The 24,010-nt window shown below is 34.4% G+C and overlaps 3 protein-coding genes across 6 annotated transcripts; 2 read left to right on the forward strand and 1 right to left on the reverse strand.

Moving 5' to 3' along the window:
• Positions 1-2,473: 2,473 nt before the first annotated feature.
• LOC102609554 (uncharacterized) lies at positions 2,474-8,569 on the forward strand. Of its 3 annotated transcripts, XM_025096995.2 has the most exons (18): positions 2,476-2,965; positions 3,199-3,278; positions 3,916-4,274; positions 4,476-4,553; positions 4,681-4,901; positions 5,073-5,165; positions 5,675-5,758; positions 5,906-6,022; positions 6,231-6,336; positions 6,425-6,487; positions 6,600-6,653; positions 6,783-6,840; positions 7,003-7,079; positions 7,429-7,499; positions 7,613-7,673; positions 7,786-7,845; positions 7,959-8,021; positions 8,160-8,569. In XM_025096995.2, the coding sequence occupies exons 3-18, from the start codon at positions 3,945-3,947 to the stop codon at positions 8,280-8,282; spliced, it is 1,659 nt and encodes a 552-aa protein (XP_024952763.2). In that variant the 5' UTR covers positions 2,476-2,965; positions 3,199-3,278; positions 3,916-3,944; the 3' UTR covers positions 8,283-8,569. The 3 variants fall into 3 exon arrangements, with proteins under 3 accessions (XP_024952760.2, XP_024952763.2, XP_006473499.2); XM_025096992.2 differs by lacking the exon at positions 3,199-3,278 and having other exon boundaries at positions 2,474-2,965; XM_006473436.4 differs by lacking the exon at positions 3,199-3,278 and having other exon boundaries at positions 3,916-4,235.
• Positions 8,570-10,126: 1,557 nt separating this feature from the next.
• LOC102610058 (uncharacterized) lies at positions 10,127-11,268 on the forward strand. Of its 2 annotated transcripts, none has more exons than XM_006473439.4 (4): positions 10,127-10,321; positions 10,437-10,508; positions 10,643-10,767; positions 10,872-11,268. In XM_006473439.4, exons 2-4 carry the CDS (start codon positions 10,481-10,483, stop codon positions 11,115-11,117), a joined length of 399 nt encoding a protein of 132 aa, XP_006473502.1. In that variant the 5' UTR covers positions 10,127-10,321; positions 10,437-10,480; the 3' UTR covers positions 11,118-11,268. The 2 variants fall into 2 exon arrangements, with proteins under 2 accessions (XP_006473502.1, XP_006473501.1); XM_006473438.4 differs by having other exon boundaries at positions 10,134-10,321; positions 10,437-10,542.
• A 558-nt stretch (positions 11,269-11,826) lies between these two features.
• On the reverse strand, positions 11,827-17,124 carry LOC102610561 (probable LRR receptor-like serine/threonine-protein kinase At2g16250). The gene is made up of 5 exons (XM_006473440.4): positions 16,614-17,124; positions 14,387-16,412; positions 13,956-14,078; positions 13,318-13,340; positions 11,827-12,870 (listed from the first exon to the last, which is right to left on the reverse strand). The coding sequence occupies exons 2-5, from the start codon at positions 16,369-16,371 to the stop codon at positions 12,275-12,277; spliced, it is 2,727 nt and encodes a 908-aa protein (XP_006473503.2). The 5' UTR covers positions 16,372-16,412; positions 16,614-17,124; the 3' UTR covers positions 11,827-12,274.
• Positions 17,125-24,010: the final 6,886 nt, after the last annotated feature.

The following is a 24,010-nucleotide window of genomic DNA, read 5'->3' on the forward strand; positions in this document are numbered from 1 at the left end:
AGGAAACAATAGAATATTAAATTGATATTACTCCTGCAATTACTTTTGAAGAATATTTTATTATATTTTTTATTTGTTGTTTTGGTGTAAAAGTATAAACTACAATATTTATTATATTTTGAGATAAATTATATAATTTATTTGTTATCAAAACATTTTAGCCTTCAATTTTCATTCTAAAAAATTATTACTTTTTTATTGTTGAGTTTTAGAATTCATGATGGATTTAGAGTATATTTGGATTTTAATTTTTTTTCAGATTTAGAGCAGATATATATATTTATTTCTTGTTTGGATATGGATATAGAGCGAAAACTATGGATTTATGACGGATCTGAAACAGATACAAATCTTGATTTTTATTATGGATCTAAATTTGAAGCAGAATATATCCAACCCATATCTGCCCTATTGCTATCCCTACAACAAAGGTGTTTGCGTGACGTTTGTTGTTGTTACTGCTACACAAACGACTAGCAATGATGATCGAGCTTAGGGGTGGGCATAAACCCACAACCCATGGGTTTACCCAAACCCAAACCAAATTAAATGGTTTGGATTGGGTAAATCATGAAAATGAGTTAGATGTGAGTTTTATATAGAAAACTATTTCATTATGGGTTGGGTATGGTTTACCCATGGGTCATGGACAAAATCCCAACACTTAAATTTTTCAAATGAAATAAATGAAAACAAAATAAATGAACACAAAGGCCACCATTAAATTTTTTGCGGCGTGATCAATTGTCAACAGTTAGAAAATGAAAATAACAGTAAAAATAACAAATTTGGACATATTCACTTCATTTTAGATATAACTAAATTGATAATTAGTGTTTGAATTTTATCAAAATATTAATAATTTTTGTTTGAAGACGTATAATAACGTAAACATAATTTGTTTTAATGCGTAAATAATGGTTTATGTCAATAATAAAAAGCTAACGTAAGAAAATGAAAAAAAAAGGTTGCTGGTGTCCACTCCCATGCCGGGAACATCGCCGGCGACGGCGACGGCGACGACGGTTTTGTTTCGATGGAAGCATATCAGGTACCAATCGGTTGGCGACTCTTTAATCTATAAAATGGTGGTGGATTTGTCGACATAAGAGATCTGGTAAAGATGGCGGCATCTATGACGTCGCCGTCAACAGGTAATGATTTGAGATGTACAGCCATCGATATCTTGATCTACAAGAGCCAATATATTCAATAATGGTTGCGGTGCATCTCACACACCGCCACCAGGTGATGGTGGCAATAAGGCGGCCGCCAAAATTGAAGTGGATCGTGCGACTCCGACAAACATCCTTAGCCATCAAAATTGTTACCAATAAATAGATCACAAACAATGGAATTGAATGATACTAGTCGTGTCGGTATCAGAGGTTTTCCCGTCGCCGGCTACAGCAGTCATTGGTGACAGAACAGTAAACAACTGTCGTATTTTATTTTTATTTAATAAATAAACTTTGAAAATCTTATGTTTATTTAATTTTTGTAAGGGTATTGTTGAAATTATGTATTATCATGGCTGGTAATTGTGGTATTTTACATTACAAAATTAGATTCTCAAATAATAATTTATTAGACAAAAGCTACGTTGAACTTGAATTGTTTTTAAGAATCAATTAAAAAACTGATTTTTTGATAATCAGATTTCTAATCAATTTTGAAATTGGTTCATCAAACATAAATTGGGAGTTAAATTGTCAGATATGTCTAAAGCAATCAGTCTTTAGGGGAAAAAAAGAAAGAAAGAAAATTCGAAGCTTTAGAAAACGACAAAATGGAGAGAGAAATGATTTATTAGAGCATCTCACAGAGTCTCTATAAATTTTATTCTTTAAATACATATTTACTTAGTTATGTGGTAAATAAAAGAGAAAAAAATATGATATTATCTAAAAAAACTCTTCAAATAGAAATAAATTAATATTTTTTAATTAAATAAATATTTTTTTAAAGAAAAAATTAATAGTAATTAAAATATTTTTTCTCTTTTTTTAATGAAAAATAATAAAATATAAATTAAAGGGAGCAAGATCCTCTCTTGATTTGAGTTATATTGATATTTTAAAGATCTTCTGTCATGTGTCTTTTAGTAATAGTGTATGGATAAGATTTATTTATTTATTTATTTTTATTTATTAACAACCAATCAGTAATTAATTAGTTTGCTCAAAACATAATCAGATCATAAAAAAATCTTGATTCAAATTGAAAAAGAAGAAATTAACTCACTAAATTTAAAGAGGATGAATTAATTTTTATTTTAAAAAATTTAATTAAAATATTTTTTAAAATTTTAAATATTGATGTTACCTTTTAAATAAATAATAAAATTAACTAACACTTATTACCACGCACAAATCTCTCTCTCAGGAAGACAAAAAATAAAATAAAATCCTGCGTGGCAAAAAGGCGCATGGATCTCAAACCTTCAATCCTCAATTTCCCATCCCACCCCCTCGCTTTTAACGTTTCCCATTCCCTCACCTCACTCACTCACTCACACATATTTGTATTCATTCATTCATATTCCCTCCCTCAACTCAGCTCAATTGAACCTCATTTGGAATTTAATTCCCCCTTATCTCCCGAATATGGATAATTCTTCCATTCAAGTATTATTTCCCCGACTTGCCAAAACCAAGTTACTCGCTTTATATTATTACTAGGATTAGATGTCAGATGTCTTCTCCTCTTTCGATTTTATTGCCAAGTTGTAATCGCACATTTGTTGTTCCAGTATCGGATTCCTGTCCACTACTAACTAATTCTAATACTAATCCTAATTCTTGTTGTTTCCAGGCATGTCTATTTAATTCCATCATGCGAATTCCTAAGAGTCCCGTTCATTTTTGTCTCTCTCTTTTCTCTCCTCCTGATTTTCACTTCTCTCGTCCTTTCTTGCCTCGTATTCCGTTCCATCTCGCCAAACGACACGCCTTTCACGCCGCTGGTTAGTGCTTTTCAACTTTTGCTTCTTCTGTAACTGAAACTATTTTCCATTTTATTTTTGTTGCTTGTCTATACTGTTTCAGTTTTTGCTATTTTGCTTGTAATTGCGGTAATGAAATATGCACTAAGGTCTTGAGGGTGGGGGAATTAGGCTTAGTTTAGTGATACCTGGTTATAGGTTTGTCTTCAGGGAGCAAGAAGCTGTCGTTTTAATTCAGAAATTCAAATTTTTAGGTGTTTCTTGGAGCATTTCTTGGAAGATTCTTAGGCTCTGGAACCTAACGTCGTGTGCACTTTTGATTGAAATTCAACAGGTAAGATGTTCACTTTTAAGAGTCTTTTTTTTTTCTTTTCTTTTCCCTTTCTATTTTCTTTCATATTTTATATTTTTTTAACAAGGAAGATTTAAACGTTTTGAAATCTGTTTAGTGAACAGTGAGCTAGTTCTGTAACTTGAGTATCACTAGGCTTAAACTTAAGTGTCTTCAATCTTATGTGTTTTTTGAAATAAGTGAACAAATTGTTGATATTGTTTATCTATGATATTATTTAGCTATATTCAATGTGTAAGGTATGTAATAGAGTTAATAAACATGAAATGTTCACCGGGCATGGATAAGCAGGTGATCGGTTTTGTCTGTTTTGAGGCGGTTTATGTGAGAAACTTGCTAACGAACTTGACAGAACTGTGGAGTAACGTCGCTTACTAGTGTACATAGCGGAAATTAGGATGGTACCTTTAGGAGATATCGTTTTGTTGTCCTTTTTGTCGTGACTTTGGCACGAGAGATTTGGACAGATCAGGCTTTGAATTCGTGAGTTTTGTACGTTTATCACATGGATTTTATGGACGTATGTCTGCTTTATATAGTACATATTTAATGCTACAATAATTTTCGATGTCTAATCTGCCTTTAAAGCTAATTACTTTTTCCTTCTATAATGTGTCAGGAAGTAATCCATTGCATGACAGCTATACCATGGACAAAGGTCTTGGGGCTGGTATAGGTGACAGAATATCACATTTTCAGAACAGCAGCTGCTCTGATGGTGTTCAAGAACCATGTATATGGGCATCACCTGGAGGAGCACGCAAGATCGATATAGGAAAACAGATCTTTTGCAACAGGTCATTGAATATGAAGAACATTGTTGCTGTTGGCTTTGATATGGATTACACTCTGGCTCAATATAAGCCTGAAACTTTTGAATCCCTTGCTTATGATGGAACAGTCCGAAAATTGGTTTATGATTTGGGATATCCTGAAGAGGTTTGTCTGCTTATAGTCTATGCATGTGTTATCAATAATGTAAGTGATATCTAGGCGCATATATGTGAGTAAGTTGATGAAGCAACTTTCACTTTATTCAATATGTACAAGCAAATAAAATTGGTAGTCCCATATGATATGATCTTAGTTAGCTTTATTATCATTGCTAGGTATTTCTATTCTCATTCTAAGATTTGGACAGTATGTGATATTCTTTTTAAGCTTGTTTGTTTAATGTAGTTGCTGGAGTGGTCATTTGATTGGAAGTACATGGTGAGAGGATTGGTTCTTGATAAAAAGAGAGGAAATATCTTAAAGGTTGGCCCCATTCATCTGTTTTGTCTTAGCCTGTTCTGTGACTTTTTTCTTTGTCTGGCCAATTTGACTTTCTTTGGATGTATGCATTTCATCGGTGAACATTTGCTCAATGGTTGTGCATTGCCAGATGGACCGGCATAAATATGTGAAAGTAGCCTACCATGGATTTAGAGAGATGTCCAAGGAAGAGAAAGTTGAAGCCTATGGAAATACTCTAATACGAGATGCTTTTGATGAACCTGACTATGCTCTTATTGATACCCTCTTTTCATTAGCTGAAGCCTACCTCTTTGCTCAACTTGTTGACTTTATGGACAATAATCCTGGAAAAGACTCAAAGAGCACTGAGTAAGAAAATACTTTCACTCTTTGTAGTCTTTGTGATCTTTGATTTATGACACTGCTACTGTTGACAATGATATTACCTTCATCTATACAGCCGAATGGATAAATGAGACTGCTTTTGATAATTTAACTTTAATGTTTAATTTGCTAAACTTTCTTTATATGATATCCCAGCTATGTTCGGATGTACAAAGATGTTAGAGCTGCTGTTGATTTGTGCCATCGGGATGGGACTTTGAAGCAAATGGTTGCAAAGGATCCCAAAACGTAAGAATTAAGTTGCAATTCAATTTCTTACACAAAGAAAATCAACTTTGAATGGTGGTTCTTCATGAGCCTCTATCTTTAGGAAATGGGTAAGTTTCGGAATTACCCCGTTCATGAATTAACTATTTTCAAATCACTCCCCTTACTTTTGAAACATCAAGTTACCCCCATTTTTGTTCTAAATATGATGGAAAAATAGGAGTGGGTTTGATGATTTTTTTTTATGGGGTCTTCTTAAAAAAAGTGAGGGGTAACTTGAGGTTTTCAAAAGTAAAGGGGTGGCTTGAAGATAGTTAATTCACGAAGGGGTAATCCGAAATTAACCCTTAGGAAATTGACTTATTAATTTATATATATATTTTTTAAGTTTAAAATAGATTTAAGCCTTGACGTATTACCAAGGCTAGTTGCCAAACTGAAAGCAGATTGGTTTTTATTGGTTTTGGATTTGACGATACAGATTTTTGATAGATTCTTTCTCACATAGCTTTCCTTCTGTCAAATGCTAGATATATCAATGAGGACAGGTCAATAGTGCCCATGCTGAAAATGCTTAGAGAATCTGGTCGTTCAACATTCTTGGTGACAAATAGGTATATTATCTCTTAATTTTGTTTCCTAATCTGGTCATTCAACATTCATTAATCAATTCAACCGAGTTGATTAATGATTCAAACATGCAACTGATATCCCATGTTCATTGGTTTAATCCTTGTGATTTTACATTGGATGTGTTGCAGTTTATGGGACTATACAACTATTGTGATGAACTTTCTCTGTGGATCGCATACACTAGATGGTGGAATCACTCGCAACTCTGATTGGCTTCAGTGCTTTGATGTAGTCATAACTGGCAGGTCAATTTCTTCTTGTCAGATTTCATAAACTGCAACATGCTGTGTTAAATATTGTTTGTGACAAAAATTCTCTAGAAAATTTGATCTATTTCCCTTCTTGTGGTTAGACGTTTAGATTTTATATACTTTTAATTTTCATGACATTTTGGTAAACGTCAATGCTTTAGTCCTTCAGAATCTGACCTTTAAGAAATATCTATCATTGCAGTGCGAAACCAGGCTTCTTCCATGAAGATAATCGTGCCAATCTTTTTCAGGTTGAACCCGAGTCTGGGATGCTACTTAATACTGATAATGGCACACCTATGCCGCAGGTCACCATGCATATGTTATTTGTTCTTGTCCACCTTTTGGCCTTTTTATCCCTCGGTTAGTAGATACTGAATATGTTTTGTTGAACAGGTAGGAGATATTTCACCAGGATTATTATTGAAGGAGAAAAATGGAACCTGTCGAATTTTTCAGGTACTTTTCAGTAAACATCTAGAGATAACCATATCCAGTCACTACCAGAGAACACTTATTAGTTTCACTAATGGGATTAACTCTAATTGTGCATGCCAACGTGTCTTTTTAGGGCGGAAGTGTTGGTCATCTGCATAAATTGCTGTCAATTGAGTCAAGTTCACAGGTGATACTTTATTATGGGCACTGAGTCAGTATTACCTTAGGAAAACTTATCTTTTAGTCTATTGTTGTAATTATTGCTTTTTAAGCATACTAAAAATAGTAACATTATTAAGTTGTACTTTTTCTGTAGGTTCTTTATGTTGGAGATCATATCTATGGAGATATATTACGCAGCAAAAAGGTTCTTGGTATGACTGTTTACCCTTGTGCTTTTCATCTTTTTTTAAATTGATTAATATTTTCTGCTCCTGTTATGTTGATCTTTGAATAGATTTTGTAGAGTATATATGACAGCCCTTCTATTGTAAAATCGTGATTTCTTTGTGTTTTATTTACTTCTTATTGAGCAGGTTGGAGAACAATGCTTGTTGTCCCTGAACTTGAGAGGGAAGTTGAGTTACTTTGGGAATTGAGGGATTTGCGTAAGGTGAGTTTTAGAAGTTTTCACCATACTAGTAGTATGTTTAATGACAATTTAAGAATGTTGAAATCATCAATAAGATCAGACTTCCAATACATTGCAACACTGATAGGTAGATTACAATACAGCTTCACTTGAAGCCTGCTATTTGCTACCTTGCTTATAAGCTCTGTGATACACTGCTTCAAATTTGATGAATAGTTTTGGAGAACATGCCCTATATTTGTCCAAAACTGTTTAAACTATGGGTTGATGATGTATTTAGTAGTTTCTAATCAGCAAAAACTAATAAGAAGATAGCTTATCAGTTGCTTTTTTACTTTTCACTCCAACTCAATTACACTTGTCTGTACAGAAACTTCATTTGCTGAGGAATGAGCGCGATCTCATTGAAGACCAAATACATCACTTGAAGTGGTCTTTAAAGTAAGTATTCTTGTTCTTGACTTCCATATTTTATGATTTTGCACTTGATCTCTGACTGACTCCGTGATTGTAGCTTGTGATATTTCAATTTCTATTTTCATGCCCCTTTTCAGGTCTGAAGGTATTGATGTCGATGAGCAACGAAAAATGTGCACCAGAATGGATGATCTGGAGGTTGGGCCAGTTGTCAATAATTCTGATTTTGTAATTTGTAGCAACCCTATAAACTTTTGCTAGATGAATGCTGTCAAAATAACTTAAAATATTTAATGGTTTGATTCGATAGTATCAAAGGGATAAGGCGCGTCTGAGTCACCAAGAGGCACAGCGGGAATGCCACCAAAAGGTGTTGTTCATTCATGCCTTGTGATATGGGTTTTGTCATGTTTTAGCGACTAATTGTAGTGGCATCTCAATTAGAGAAAATTTGATGACATCTTTGCGTCGTTGCAATTGCAGTTTCACAAGGTATGGGGACAACTAATGAAGACTGGCTATCAAAATTCTCGCTTTGCTCATCAGGTATAACTTTGCCATTTTCAAGTTAGAATTTATCTGTAACATAGTATTGTAGGTGATTTGGGTCATTTGTTGATGCTGACTTTCAACGTAAAAGATTCATTTATTGTATATGATGTGTTTTTTTTTTTGTTGTTTTAGGTTGAGAGATTTGCCTGCCTTTATACTAGCCAAGTGTCCAACTTAAGCTTGTACTCTCCGGACAAATACTACAGACCCAGTGAAGGCTTCATGCCCCATGAATTCGAGATTATTCCCCTTTGATATACCTGTCTGCATCCTGAACACCGGAGGTCTAGCTTTTGAAAGGAGCATTATTATATTTCTTGCCCTAGGGAGATCCAAAAAAAAAAAATGGAGCGATCGCCTGAAAGTTATCTTGCTTTGTTGTTTTGCCTTTCTGTTTGCTCTTTTGTAGTTAAATTCCTTTGGAAATTTTACAGTTTTAATATTTGAATAATCGTCACTGCTTGTGAGTAAGGGCAAAACATCCACCCAAAAAGCACCTTTCAATACAAAAAAAAAAAATAGTGATAAAGTTTTACCATGAATGTGTGAATCTTGTTTCTCATGTTTTTGAACTTGATTTTATTTGGAGGTTGATCGTGGATAAATCCTTAAAAGTAGTTCGGCCATTTGTCTAATGCTACTTGCAGTAGGCCACCGCAAGGCCGGCCCTTCTTTCTGTTCAAATCAATACAAAAGCATAATGGCATTCTTCTGACTTCAAATTTTGGAATGCCAAAGAGAAATTATTTATAAGTTCTTTTAAATCAAGAGGAGGAAGTTCGTTATAATGCTCGAAAAATACATTGGCAGTGTAATATTTTTATGGTTCAATTAAAATTTGGATCAGAGAAGAACGACAATATTTGATTAATGCTCAAGAATAAACCTGAGAATGAGCTTAAGAAGATGAGTGAGTGCATCTAAGAGAGTATGGGTTAAATTAGTGTCAAAATTATAAAAACAAAGAAATTAAAACAGAATCACTTCAGCTAGTCAGCCGATTCATTTAAAATTATGTACATGTACAAACGGCGAAAAACACATAGTCCTCTCCATGCACTTTATAAAATGTTATAGCGTGGATTTTGGATAAACTATCATAACTGATTTTATTTGCACCAAATATACTGACTGGGTTAATTTTTATATAAAAATAATCTAATTCAAAAACTTAGGGTTGGGTAAATCAGGTTTCAATTTGATTTGCAACTCTTTCAATTTAAAGAAATCAACGCGATTGAATTTGATTATAAACTTGAAGTTCGATTCGGGTTATAAATTTGGGTTCAATTAGTTAGCCAACTAATTTGTCTTAATCCCGTCCAAAAGTTAACCAATTAATCTCTAAAGAATTCTATTTTTAACAATTAAATTAACATAAAAATTAACAATTAATAAAAAAAAACTAACAACTGATTAATGCAGAAAATTGGGGTGGGGGGAGGGGAAAGAAGAAGACTACTTGAAGAAGAAGAAGAAGAGGAGGAGGCCGCAGCGACTTTGTGTGTGTTTGTAACTTTTAATTAGGGTCAGATAGATACGAATTCTTTAAATTTTTGAGAGTTTCTTTTTTCCTAAAAAATGCTTATTTAACCCGGTTGGATTGACTATTCAATTCGAACTTAACCCTAATTAAAATACAATTCCATTGGTTTTGATTTTTAAACTCGAACAAATTTAAAGTTTCAACCTAATTTAAATGTCCACCGGCAAAACAATTTGTTTGTCAACTAAACTCACTTTTAAGATGGGCATAAAAAAAAATTGATAAGTGGGACATGGAAACGTAATAGAAATCCTAAAAAATTATAATTTTTTATTCTTTTTAAGATGCTTTAAATCATTAGACTTTTTAAGATGCGGATTTTAAAATAAAGATTTATTAAGAATGCGGCTAAAAAATACGAACTCCTAAACACTAAAAAATAAAAAAATAATACTAATGTTATAAAATTTATGTTTTTTTTTTTTTTGAGAGGTTCTTATATTTTAGTTAAATTCACATAAAATTCATATTTTAGCGTCCGTATCCGAAGAACTCGTTAACATGATTAAGTTATTTTACTTTTAACTCGTGTGAGGCCTAAGAAGTCATTGTCGGGAACTGGGTGTGCTTAGCTTTTTCCTACCCAAATGAAACGACGCCGTTACTCATCGGCCTCCCCCTCTCGTCTTCCACGACTGAAAAGTAAAACCCTAGAGCGAAGCAAAGGATGAAATAAATTTAAAAGAGGAACATCACCACATCGACAAACAATCACTTGAACTGAGGAACTCGAATTGCATATTGAGAGGTACGTGATTTCAGAGAAATTGTAAGAACCAATATCGTGTGAGTGAATTCCTTTTCTTCGATGGTTGCGTCGAAATAAACTAGCTATCGTAAATATTTGGGTGGTTACTTTTCAGGATAAATTACCAAAAATGAGCATGTTTAATTTCGCAAATACGCTATGCAAGCGATTGAATGTGAAAGAACTGGTTAGTAATGTTTCCGTATACGGCAGCGTCGCTGGTAATGTATAGATATAGACTCTGCTCTGACAGATTGTTTTTCAATTGCATTTTTTGTTGGATAGTGCTGTATTAATTTGTGGTGTCTTATCTTCGTTTAGATGGATCTGCTGGTGGATTAAGCTTGATGTTTAGGCGTTGGGCTACCAAAAAGACGGCTGGATCAACCAAGAACGGACGTGACTCCAAACCTAAGAATCTTGGGGTGAAAAAATTCGGTGGTGAGGTCAGTGCATGATCTTTTCTCAGATTTGGATATTTCTTCAGAGACTTGATTGTTAATCATGGAGGTTTTTGTTTAGGAATGTGGTTTTTTATTGTATTGTGCAGAGGGTGATACCTGGAAACATTATTGTTCGTCAGCGAGGAACACGCTTTCATCCTGGAGATTATGTAGGGATGGGCAAGGATCACACCCTTTATGCCCTTAAGGAAGGACGTGTCAAATTTGAAAAACACAAGCTTAGCGGTCGCAAGTGGGTGCATGTTGAACCCAAGGAAGGCCATGTGCTACATCCTCTATATGCAAATGCAACGGCAAATGCTTCTTCACCTCAGCTGGAGACGGCTGCATAAAACCCCATTTTATTTGATTATTTAATCAAGCTACTCTTTTCTCTTTTTCTTCTTCCTTTCTGGACAGAAACTGAAATAAATATGGGTTTTTACTGAAACTGTGTACCAGAATTGAATATAAATTTTCCTACTGTTTTTCCTTGTTTGATCATTTTGTCGCGATTTTATCGTCATGATGAAGAACATATTGCACAATGAATGGTATGAAGGGGATGATGATGTACTGCCACTAATATTGAGCTGGTAGATTCTGAAAGGTTTTGACATGATTTGAGTTGGTTTGTCGCTTCTGCTTTTTATGTTCTTTGTTTTGCTGCACTTATTGTTTGGGATCTCGGCTGTTGCAGCTTAAGGTAACGGATTTGCTTTCAGAATTTACATATGTTGCCACAGAACTCTAGCATTATAAACATGATTTCTCCTGGTAACCACAGTCACAAGCAAGGCAGGTTTTGCAGTGGTTTGGAAAATTCTGTAAGAAGATTTGGAGGGCAAGATTTGATTGATTACTTATCTGTTGGCACAGGCACTGGCATCATAGTGAAACGAGCAATTTTAGTATAGAAATTTATAGTGGAAGAATTATTTTAGCATAGGAATTTGACTTCCACTCAAAATATAGAGGGGACAACCTAGTTAGAGAAGTTCTCAAGGGTCCGGTATCCAGAGTAGCCATTTAAACTTGCATCTGGTCAAAATAAAGTGGATGTTCACCAAATCTGAACTCTGAACGATGAATTATCTTTTTCTTGGTACATTCAATTTGCTTTTCGTTCCTGGATATCCTCAAGGCTTCAAACTTTCTGTAATTTTACAAGGAGATCTGTGAGAAACTATCAATTACAGGATGAAAAATTGCAGCTTTGATTTAACAATGAACAAGCTCCAAAACCGAAAAGAATGGTTAAAAAAATGAAAACCCTCTTCGCTTCACTCTTCTACAAGACTGGCTCTTCAACCCCTTTCTTAGCCTGTACATTATAAGCTCCACTGGATCCTCATCATCATGCGGTCAAACAACTTGTCTTCAAAAAATTGTTTTGGACCCCAGTGATGAGGCAAATATAAAAGACGGGGGTCAAGAAATGCTATCGAGCAGGCGCTCAGATGGGAAGCCACAAAATCATTTAAAGATAATCACAAGCGCACACTTCGAACTAATGTTCGTCTTGCCTCTCCATATCTTCCATTTCTAACGGTTCAGGGAATATTTCATTTGATGACCTTTTATTCGAAGATGAGTGCTCAATTCCACCACTATCGTGAGAAAGTACTCTTCCCAACTGTTTTAGACCACTGATACCTTCTCTTGTGTGAGCAACAGTTGCAACATCTGATGAGCTCTGTCGCCAACTACCAAAGAAAGCAGTACTCCAAGATCGCCTAGATGAAGTTGTGCGCAGCCTCGCAGAGCTGAAACTCTCCTGTCTCACCACTTTAAAAGGGTTTTCCAATGCTTTTAGAATATATTTCATTGGCGGTCGTTTGGCAGGCTTAGGGTCAAGGCATGATCTGGCTACAATTGCCATGGCCCATACTTCTTCCAGTAGATCCTCATCTAGAATCAGAGATGGGTCGATGATCTTGGTCAACATTTCCTTGTCGTGTAAAGTGATGTGAGGTAGTGTGTGTTCCAACCACTCTCGTGTAGTAGCATCATCTGATTTGCTAATACCAAGCTTGCCAGTTACAACCTCAAGTAGGACTTTTCCAAAGCAGTACACATCGTAGGCACAAGTTGCCACGGACGAGCCTGTTTATCATCAAAAATATTTATCAATTTAGATCAATTTTCATTAATCTTAACAACTCAAAGACGAAAAACCTAGTAAATCCAACATAATCAATTCTTTTACGTAGCTTCATCTTCCAAGTATTCAGACTAGCTTAACACTCAATACTTTACATGATACACAACTTCATTTCTGAACAGGCCTGGTTCAGTCAAGGATATCCTATGTATGAACCTCCCTTAAATTGTCAGTAGCAGGAAAACTAGTTGCGTCATCTAATAGGATTGGGATTTTTACCCACCAATGAAAAATCACGGTTTACAGTCAAATTCAATTAAGAACAAACAGATAAGGTCTGTTTAGGAGGATGGACCTCTCAGGCATATAAATTATAGTAATCAATATTGACAAACAGATTTCAAGGAACCAAAAATATCTAGAACAGTATGTCTGAGAAAATTTAGTACCTGAATTGCTTGCATCAGAGGTTCTGCACATCAGCAAGAAAACAATGTTATTATAGCTCAATTAGAACACTACAAACATGAAATGCAGCATATACTTGCTAAAAATTCAGAAATTGTTACTGATAGATCTTGTCATTTACTTCATTTAAATTTTTAGATATATCACTGGTCAAACTTTTATTTACTTCATTTAATTTAATTCACTAGCCAAATGACAGAAACATATTTCAAGGATACAATAGATGCTCAAGGACCATTCATGCAACTTTGATACAACCTATAACAAAGTGAGAAGACCAACTTATGCAGTAATACCATCCATAATGAGATTCCATAAATTACTAATGGAAATATGAATATCCAATGTAGTTTAAACAGCTCTTCCCTCATTGATTTCATTTTTATTCTTATACTTTGTCTACTAATATAAATTAAGGGCATGTTTCCAAAGAATTGACCAAGTTAGAAGCCTGTATCTGGGGATCACATAACAAACATGTAAACTCTCATATACTATCGGAAGAAAGAAACCAAATGGGAACTCAATCAAGCAATACCAAAGCCAAAAAGTTGCACAAACCGCTATTTCTGAATGTTTAAGTGGAAAATGCTAAAAAAGTTGGCTGAAAGGTACTTACTGTCTCCACAAAAATCTCGTTAGCACATTTTGGTGTGAATCTCCTTGAGCATGAAGCTCACTCAAGCTTCCAAGTCGAACTTCAAATTTATCATCGAGAAGGATACTGCTGGCTTGAACATCTCTTCATCCGCCAAAACATGGTACAATAAGATGCATAAATTTTTCAAAAAATCTAGCAAATAATTATGCACATTTCCGCAAATGCATCACTGAAACATAGCAAAGATGAGCAGCAAATGGCCTAAAGGTATATGGAAGTTCTGGAATACTATGGAATCATGCTTGGATAGTTTCAGAATTTGGAAGTTTCAACTCTTTTGATCAGTACAAATTTTACAAAGTCAATTGTTAAGTTTCAGTACAGATGTTCTAACATAAGAATTCTGGCAAAAACCATAATAATGGATTTAAATACAAGTTTCTCTGTACCTGTGAACAAGAGGAGGGTTACACTCATGATGTAGGTAGGATAAACCTTCCGCCGCACCAATTGCAATTTTCAATCTTGTAATCCAATCTAGGGATTGTAAACTGTCATCCTCCAAATCTGTAACCCTGTGCAAGGAACTAGCCAAATCTCCACATACCATATATTTGTAGACCAAAAGTTTCTCTGTCTCATGCTCCAAGCATTGGCCTAAAAGTGGCACCAGTCTTGCATGTGAAACTCTGCTGAACAAATCTAATTCCATCATGTATGATTCTTTCTTGAACGAATGCAGACTGACCTTTTTTACTACTACTGTAGTCCCACCAGCCAAAGTCCCTTTGAAAAGGTCCCCAGAGTGCCCCTTTTTTATGAGATTCGTTTCACTAAAATTACCAGTTGCACGGAGCAACTGTTCATATGTAAATGAATCACCAACACCAGATACAATAGCTGGATCCTTAGGAGGTGGTGTGCTATCTCCTTCTGGAACCGGGCCCACATCTGCACTGCCTCTTTGATTTGCAATGCCCTTGTCACATCTTCTCAGGATCAGTACCAGCACAATCACCAGAATCGCAATGAATCCAAGCCCACCAAATACTCCCACCAAAATGAATATCCACCTCTTGCTGCTTTTTTCCTCATGTTGTGGTACCGGTGGCTGCATTGGTTCCAACACTCCAAAATTATCAAAACTCAAACCTCTCTCGGCATAAAAAAGTCTACAATCCTCTGAACTCCTCTGGCTTGCCACAGATTGAAGGCAATTTCTACCAAGAGAAACATTTCTTCCTCTATCATCAGCCACTGTGCCTTGAAAATAGTTACTTGACAAATCAATCAAACTAAATTTCCCGAATGAAGAATTCAACTCTCCATACAGCATATTGTTCGAGATATTAAACACAGCACCACTGGCATTACCATTTGTACTCAAAATCGGCCAAGAACCCGTAAAGTTATTCCGAGACAAATCAAGAAACCGCAAATTAGGCCTCAAAAACAATGTTGCAGGAAGTGCACCATCAAGTTTATTCCCACTCAAATCAACAACTTGCAACTGATCAAGTGTGGGAAACAAACCTTCTGACAGCTGACCCTCTAGTCCATTTTCTGAAATAACCAACTTCTCTAAATTTCTCAGACCTCTCAACTCCAAAGGTAATGACCCGGATATCGAATTCTTGCTAAGATCAAGCTCAATCAATTTATCAAGATTTCCAACCACACTAGGAATAAAACCCGTCAAAGCATTATCTGATAAATTCAAGAACTGAGTGCTAGAAAGTGAATATAAACCACTTGGAATTTGCCCAGTAAAAAAATTTGAAGCGAGGTTCAGTCTTGTAAGGTTACCAAGAAGTGAAATAGCATTAGGTATTTGCCCAGTGAGCAAATTACGTGAAAGATCAAGATTGGACAATTTCTTTAACTCACCCAAAGTAGCGGGAACGTTACCAGCAAGACTATTGCCAGATAAATAAAGTACATTCAGTCTACTCAAATTACCAAATGAACCGGGAATCGATCCGGAGAGCGAACAAGAGCGGAGATCAAGAACCTGAAGCGCCGGTAACCGGTAACCGAACCACTCCGGTATTGAACCGGGAAGCGAAAGCCCAGAAGCGTTAAAAGAACTTAACAGCGTTAAGTTACCCAAAGAGTCGACAGCGAACCGGGGATTGAGCCGGCCAATTCTGGTTCTTTTGAAACCGGAAATATTAATAGCGATGACTTGGCCGTTTTGGCATTGAACACCTCTCCAAGAACGGCAAGGCTCCTTTCTTAATGGCCAGTCACGGCTTCTCAGCCCCAAAGACGACCGGAGATCGAGCAATGCGGACCGTTGGACGGCGGAGTCTAACGGGACTTGCTGGGCCAAAACGCACCGGATCAATAAAAGAACGAAAACCGCTGCTTCCATTAGTAACAAGTTTCCTTTCGCTTCCATGGCTGATAATACCGCGAAGCTCATCATGTTCATGACAGTTTATTATGACTCATCTTCTTCCCTCTAAGCCTCAACTGTAATAATAATAATAATGATATGCACATAAAAAAAAAAAAAGAAAAAAGAAAAAGAAAATAAGTGCATGATGTATTGTTGACCATGTGCTATAAGTTTTATAGATTTATGTTACCACTACTTGTTATAAGATGAAGATACAGTAATAAATTTATTTACGATATAATAATTAAAAAAGAAAAAATAATAAATATTCTAACCTCCAATCACGAGATTTGATTCTGTGTTCGATGTTGTTGCGCCTCAATTTGAAATGAATGCGGCGAGAGAGTGATTTAATTAAGCATATAAATAAGTAAGATAATGTAAGTTGTATATTAATGGAAGAAAACAGAGTTTAATTTTGAATGATGTGGCACTCAAAGAAGAAGGTTAATGTTAATCATGTAATCGTCAAAACATGTCGTGGATGACTGACTGATGATGGGGTTTATAAAGCAATTTATGAAAGAAGCAGCTGCCACTGCTCTGCCCAACCGCTGAGTTTATGTTGCTGCTGGGGTTGCTTTCGTTGTCACCGGACGCTTTAAATGCAACCTGGTATGGGAAGTGGTGGAGGCTGGGCTTTGGGTTTTGGTCCACCTAGGCTCAGCTTTTTAGACTTTTGGTTCTCCTCGTGCTGCTCCACATTTGCTTGCCCTCTGCTTCTGAGGAAGATATAGGCTTTTCCCTCGTTGACTTGCTCTTCTTCTTCTTTCCATTCGTCAGGCTGAAGCAGATTAGCAAAGGCTGATTTAGAGGTGTAAGGAACATGAGAAATAGCGTTTGGATCCCTGATTTTCAGTAAAATCACAAATAAATATATAGTCTAAATGTTTTTACCGGACAGTCCCTTCCATGCTGCCATGCCACTGTGTTCTTTTGTTAATCGCTTGCTAAAAAATCCGCGTCAATTTTAATATTAAAATGAATTGATATCAATCAAATACCTATCTTGTAAATTTGTATATCGACATTTAGTTATATAATTAAAGAAGAAGAAGAAGAAGAAGAAGACCTAAATAGAAATTTATTATTAATGGATAAATAATAAATTGAATTTTTCTTATCTAATTCTTAAATAAAGAAGATCAACTTTTTTATGCACAGGTGATGCTTGATTGAATGACGAATTAGTAGACCTTCTCAATTGAAGGTAAATCTTGACATTGAACATTGATTTTATTAAATATTAGTTTATGATTGTCTTGATTATAGAACAAGGAATTTTTAGTTTCCAAGTTTTGCCATTAGCAAATAGTTAATAACTACCCAAATTAGTATAAAAAAAAACCCCTCTTCACTTACTAGAAATTAAAAAGTAATTGAATATCCAATTATTTTTATAAATAATAATTCTTTGCCATTGCATTTTTAGTAATCTAGTAACATTTATATATAAGAATAATTTTTTTCTCAGGTTATGGTTAGGTCACAATAGATTTTAAATGTATTAGTTAACTATGCATCCAACTAATATTGAATCTTTAGCCCTCGGTCAAGAGCAACACTCTTCCTAAATCTCTATGAATTGAATCAAGAAAATATGATAATATAAACTCTGCACAACATAAACTAGGATTGCATCAATAAATATGAGATTATCTTGTGAATAAACATAATTAAATACATTGAGCTTTTTTTATTTATTAATTTTTTGGCTCCTCTAATTAAAGTTGGCTTGTTCTACCCCTAGATATAACAAAAGAAATATTAATTAGTTTAAGTAACTAATAGATACTTCCTAAGAGTACAAGGGGTTTGTGTCTGAATACTCACCCACGTGAGAACGAGAGTGATTTATTTCATTCAACTCAAAGTAATGTGTGGAATATAATAAATAGAGATCATAAGGACAAGGATCAAGGATATGTGAAAAAAAAAAGTTGCAAATAATGCATTTTTTGAGCTTTTTATAGAATTCAAGGACTTCAGTGTTATTATCACTCCAATAAACATACTATTGTCAGTTTGTCACGTAATCATCTTCGTATAAGGTAGGAGCGTAAGAAGACATCTTCAAGATGGTATGCATAAAAAAGCTTTGTTTATTCTCCCGTGTGAGAGATAAATTCATTGCTTTCCGCGCTGACTTATGTTTACGAGTTTGGTTTTAAGATAATAATTTTGCATTCATGGACGTGAAAAAAAATTGGTTGATATTTTAAGGCTTTAAGCTAGCCTTTACCAGTCAAGCTTGGCTATTGGCTATTACCCGTCACGAATGAGTGGGGATCCGTATGCATTAATGACACATTATTACCTTCAACAACCCCTTTTAACCAAAAAAGGAAAACACACACACACCCACCCACCCACACAATTGGTGAAGCTTTTAGTTTAATGCTGGCAGACAATTTCATACGATGTGAGAAATGGACTCGGTTGAAAATAGGCCGCCGAGGTTACGTTAATCTTACATTATACAGAAAAATTACATTACTTAATAATTCAAAATAACTACACAATTAAAGAATATTTAAATTTATTAGATGCAGCACTATGTGTTGATGTATGAACCCGAAGATAAATAGAAGTCAACCGTATCAATCATTTTTTGGTCAATTGTTATACACTCTATTCAGCAATTTATTAAAATATTAAAATAAAAAAAAAGTGATTGAAGGTAATGGGGAACGGAATGTGACTGACGCGACAACTTTCCTACGCGTCATCCGACGTGGACGTGACAGCTCTGCGCTTGGGCTTTTGCTTCTGCCATTTTTTTTATTCACTTGATTCGTGGGGCCTCCTTCCACTCTTTTGTCTTTAAAATGTAATAACAAACACTAAACGACAGTTTTGAATCATCAATTTTAACATCAAAACAACTCAATAATTATACTTTGTTTGTCCATATTTGGGTCAAAGTCCTTCATCTTTCTCCGCGCCTTTTGATTATTAGGAAAAATAAATAAATAATAATAATAATAGGTAAACCATTAACTCCTGTAATCAACCAGCAATTATTGTTCAAAATAATGCGGCATATTTTCTTAAAAAATAATAACAACATTTTATTATCAATTGATAAATATCACATTCATTATTACATCACTTGAGATTAAAATTTTAATGGAAAGGCTCTATATTTGCTAAACCTAAAGCCGACATGATTTAACAGAAATAATAATAATCATAATAATTCTTTTTTTTTTTGTCATAGTCAATCATTACAATTCCAAAACGAAAAAAAAAAAAAAAGGATGAGAATTACGTGTCCAAGTTGGCTGCGATAATTCTAGACTTGTCGGCCGAGACATTGGATGAATGACGAGGACGAGCTTTGACTAACAACATTATTCACGAGCCTCTACAACACGATTACCGAGTTAATTGATTGACATGAAAATTACGTATTGTAGCGTAGCAGCCACCACCAGAAAAAGTAAATTCAGGGCAACGACTCGGTCCATAAAGCTAAGTTTATCAGTGATGCATGGATAAGGAAGGAAGTTTCATTGGTTCACACGAATTAAAATTGATAAGAGGGTCTCCAAGCTCATGTTATGTTTTCTCATCTTCATGTAGAATTCGCCATTCACAGCCCCTATAATTGAGCGGAATTAATGCTTCTCATGTGAACAAAGTATACACACACACACACACACACAACATTATGAATTTTCCAATGTACACTGAGTGCGTGGTAGATATATTTAAAAAAATTTAACTCATGTCCTTTTTAATTAAAAAAAAAGAAATTAAAGTTTCACAAAAACGTACATATTACGTCATCTATATGTTTATTTAATAAAATGTTGTTGTATATATCAATTTATTTTTTTAGATTTTTTTTTTAAAAAAAGGTGGCATAATTTTATCAAATAGGTCCAATGAAAGACATTGTAGCTTTAATTATATGAAAATAGGGCGCGTTATGGCATCCCTCATAACACTGTATTACAAACTTGGAATTGTAATAAACTAATATTATATCACGTTTGGCTTTATTAACACTACATAAAATTATAACCCAGATAAACTAAACCTGTGGGGCAATCCAGTTTATATGGGCTTGCTCACAATTAAAAAATAAAAAATGAAGAACTTGTCAAAAATCTCCCAATGTTGATCTCTTCACTAAATACTCGGCGGCCAACTTTGCTCCATCAAAACCACTCCATTCTCTATTTGCTGCGGGACACCCCAGCTCCACCGCCATTGCGCTGCACGGCGACACTACTCCACCGCTACCGTGCCTCTTCTTCATCACATGGATCAGCAAATTGTAGTTTTAATACTCGATTTATTTTTTATTTTTGGATTTTGTGGTTTGATTGAATTGGTTGGTGGGTGACGTTTTTTATCAATAATTCTCAACTGAAACAAAAATATCACCTCAATTACATGTTTATTTAACAAAATTTTATTGCATGTATCAATTTTTTAAAACCAATTAATCATAATTTAAAAGAAGAAAAAAGAAAAGGTGACTTAATTTTATCAGATAGGTCCAATTATGGACGAAATAAAGAAGAAGAAGAAGAGACAATCTCTTCTTATATGTAAATATAATAGACGGGAAATTCTATATGATTTAGTATTCAGTGACTTGTTTAATGGGCTTTCAAGCCCAACTGTAGCCCATTTATATATTGGTCTCTCACTGCTCAATTATTATTAAAAGAACGTAAATAAAATCTCCACATCAAGAATTGTGAAAATTTATTTGTATAGCATCGTGAATTGAACAAATGTGCTTCGTACCAGGGGTATTGATCTCAGAAGAGCTCTATTCCTCGTGCGTCCTTGGACAGATTAATCAAATGAAGCCCGTGCATCCAAATGAAAAATTAAACCCTAATGCGTTTTTCTCTATTGTGAGATAGAAAATTTGCTCTTAAAAGCGAAATTTAATTTCAAATAGTTCCCTTTTTTTTTCCCCTTAGGTTAGCTATACAGTACGGGCTGAGCAATTAAAATAAACAACAAAGAAACATTACATTTCATTTGTTCTTAAAGAAAATTTAAGAAAAATGACCTGTTTATAATTGATTTCCAGAGATATGTGATAGAAGGAGATGGGGAAAAGAGTTCGTTTTCAATGGGTTGTGGGGGTTTTGTTTAGAGGGGTGCTTAAAGGAAAGCCCAATAAAATTTTGATGGGATTATTCGGTAGTGGGGGCACAATGATGGGACAATTTAAGTAGTGTTCCGCATTTGGGTGGGAAATTGGCCAGTACAGACAGGTTCAGTGAATAATGAGCGAATGTCACAAAAATGACTGAACCCTATGCGCCTTTCCTATTGCTCTTATTCCTGGGAATATCGGGGAGCGCATTTACGTTTGTTGGCTCTAAATATATAGTTAAGGCTTCATAGAGAGTTATTGAAATAACCTGATCTGGTTTTTAAAAACTCCACTTATGAGAAACGGAAATGGTTTAAGGTAATTCTCCTATTCATTTTTATTATCATTATATCTTGGTATTATATCGATAATATGGTGATCATTAATAATTATTTTAATTATTTTGAACTTTCGAACAGTACTCTGTCTTAATGTAATGTCTTAACTAGTAGATGTGTAAATGTTTGCTGAAGTGTGAACATATATTTGAAATGACGTGGAATTTTTTCATAAAAATTGTTCATTTTAAATAATTGCATTGTCATAAAGAGGCAGTATATTTCAAGCATAAACCATTCCTCTTTTACGAGGATTCATGTTTGAGTTGTGGTAAAAACCATGCAATTAGAAAAAGTGCAGAGGCCCTTATGGATGCTATAGAGAAAATTGAGATGAAAGAGAGAGTTTGAATTTTAAGAGTATGTATAATGATCTAGATGATAGTATGTCGATTTCACATGTTCCAAAAAAGAATTCAACAACTTCAAATAACTCATGCTCATCAATGTTTTTTTATAGTCTTTATGACGAGGAGTGAGAAGTGTGGGTTAAACTTTTCCTTAGCAGTGAATTTACATAATTTTAGGCTTCTTATGTTTTCATATACTTATTTTTTGCATATTGTTATTTTTTAAAGTTTTTTAATTTTTGAATTAAATCCTTGCTATGAATTAAGCTTTTATATATATATATCATTAATTTTTTAAGATATTTTGACATTAAAAAAATAGTTTATAAGTTGACAAAAGTTTAGTATTGACATTAAATTATATTTAATGACTTAATAGTTTGAGTATTTAAAGTATGGACAAATTTGTCCAAAAATAAAATTATAATTCCCTTTCCCTTAATATTTTATGTTAAACGTAACAACGAAATTTAATTTCTGTACTTTCTTCTTTCCCTTTCATTTTCCTCATTTCCTCTCCTCCCTTTCCTTCAGACCAAACATCACCTCAATATACAGCGAAAGAGATGACATGAATATGATATTCACTGAAAACGCATAAAGCAAACAAGAGTACATATCAAGCCATATCTTATATGAATCTTCCAAAACATTTATTCCATTCATCACCATCAACTCGATCTGTATATATATATATATATACAGCCTGGCAGAATTTTTATTACCGACCTTTGTTGCTCCAATTCAATCTTACACGTCCCAATCCCCGTGTCTTTTCTTCTCTTATGATCTTAAGAAGAACGGACAATTGATTTTCATTTGCTCCACCAAAGTAAGGTGCAAAAATTAAAGCACGTTGTACTGTAGTAATTAAAAGGAACTGTCAATTTCAGTATGCATCTATCCATGTCAAAGCACATTGAAATAATTTGGCCGAAATTAACAACTGACTTTCATGAGATATATCCAACTCCAAGTTGCAAGGAGGGGGGGACCCAAGAGAATAAATTTGGTTTTCATGTCCGTTGACTTAGATGGAATGGGTGCGCGTATATGCAGTTGGTTTTAATCAGTAATTCATGACCGTATTAAAATTAAAAAGATAAATTAAAAAATATATAAATTTTAATATATTATAAGATAAAATATATTGTATTAAAATACACATATATTTTTAATTTTTTTATAATTTTAATATAGTCAAATCCCTAATTGAAACATTTCTAACATATATAAGTTTAATCACCCTCAAGTGATACTTGTTTGACATATTTTAAAAAAGTGATACATATTTTAAAATATTCGATCAAGCGACAATTCATTAACTATTGCCGTTAATTCTAACATTCCTACGGTAAAATTGAAAAAGGGAGTTTTTTTTTTTTTTTAACTTTTTCCCCATTTTCCTCTCTTTCCTTCCTTTTTCGTCTTCTTCAGTTCATTTTCCATTTTTTTTCCGGTCTATTTCTCCTTCTTTCTTCGCCTTCTACAGGCTTCATCTACTCCAAGGCCATACGATGATAGCAATCGCGAGTTCGTGGAGCCAGAGCAGCAGTGGTAGCAACATCACAGCCACACACTAGCGCAGTAACACAATGAACAACATCTTTGAACAAATCCAACCACTATTCGTGAAGCCTTCTACCACCGCCACTGTCAAATTAAGCTTACTGATTTTAGGGTTTGAAAATTCTGTTTAATGGTTGGAAAGTTTTCTTTTAGGATTTGATTAATTTTGTTTTGTTTGGTGCATTCTTTTTTATTTTTAGATTAGTCTAATTTAGATATGAAGTTGGAGACTTGCAAGGGCTTTTTCAAAGATCACCAAAGTTGAATTTGAAAATCTTGTAATGTTG

The sequence above is a fragment of the Citrus sinensis genome, chromosome 5 (assembly GCF_022201045.2).
Source record: "Citrus sinensis cultivar Valencia sweet orange chromosome 5, DVS_A1.0, whole genome shotgun sequence".
Lineage (NCBI taxonomy): Eukaryota > Viridiplantae > Streptophyta > Magnoliopsida > Sapindales > Rutaceae > Citrus > Citrus sinensis.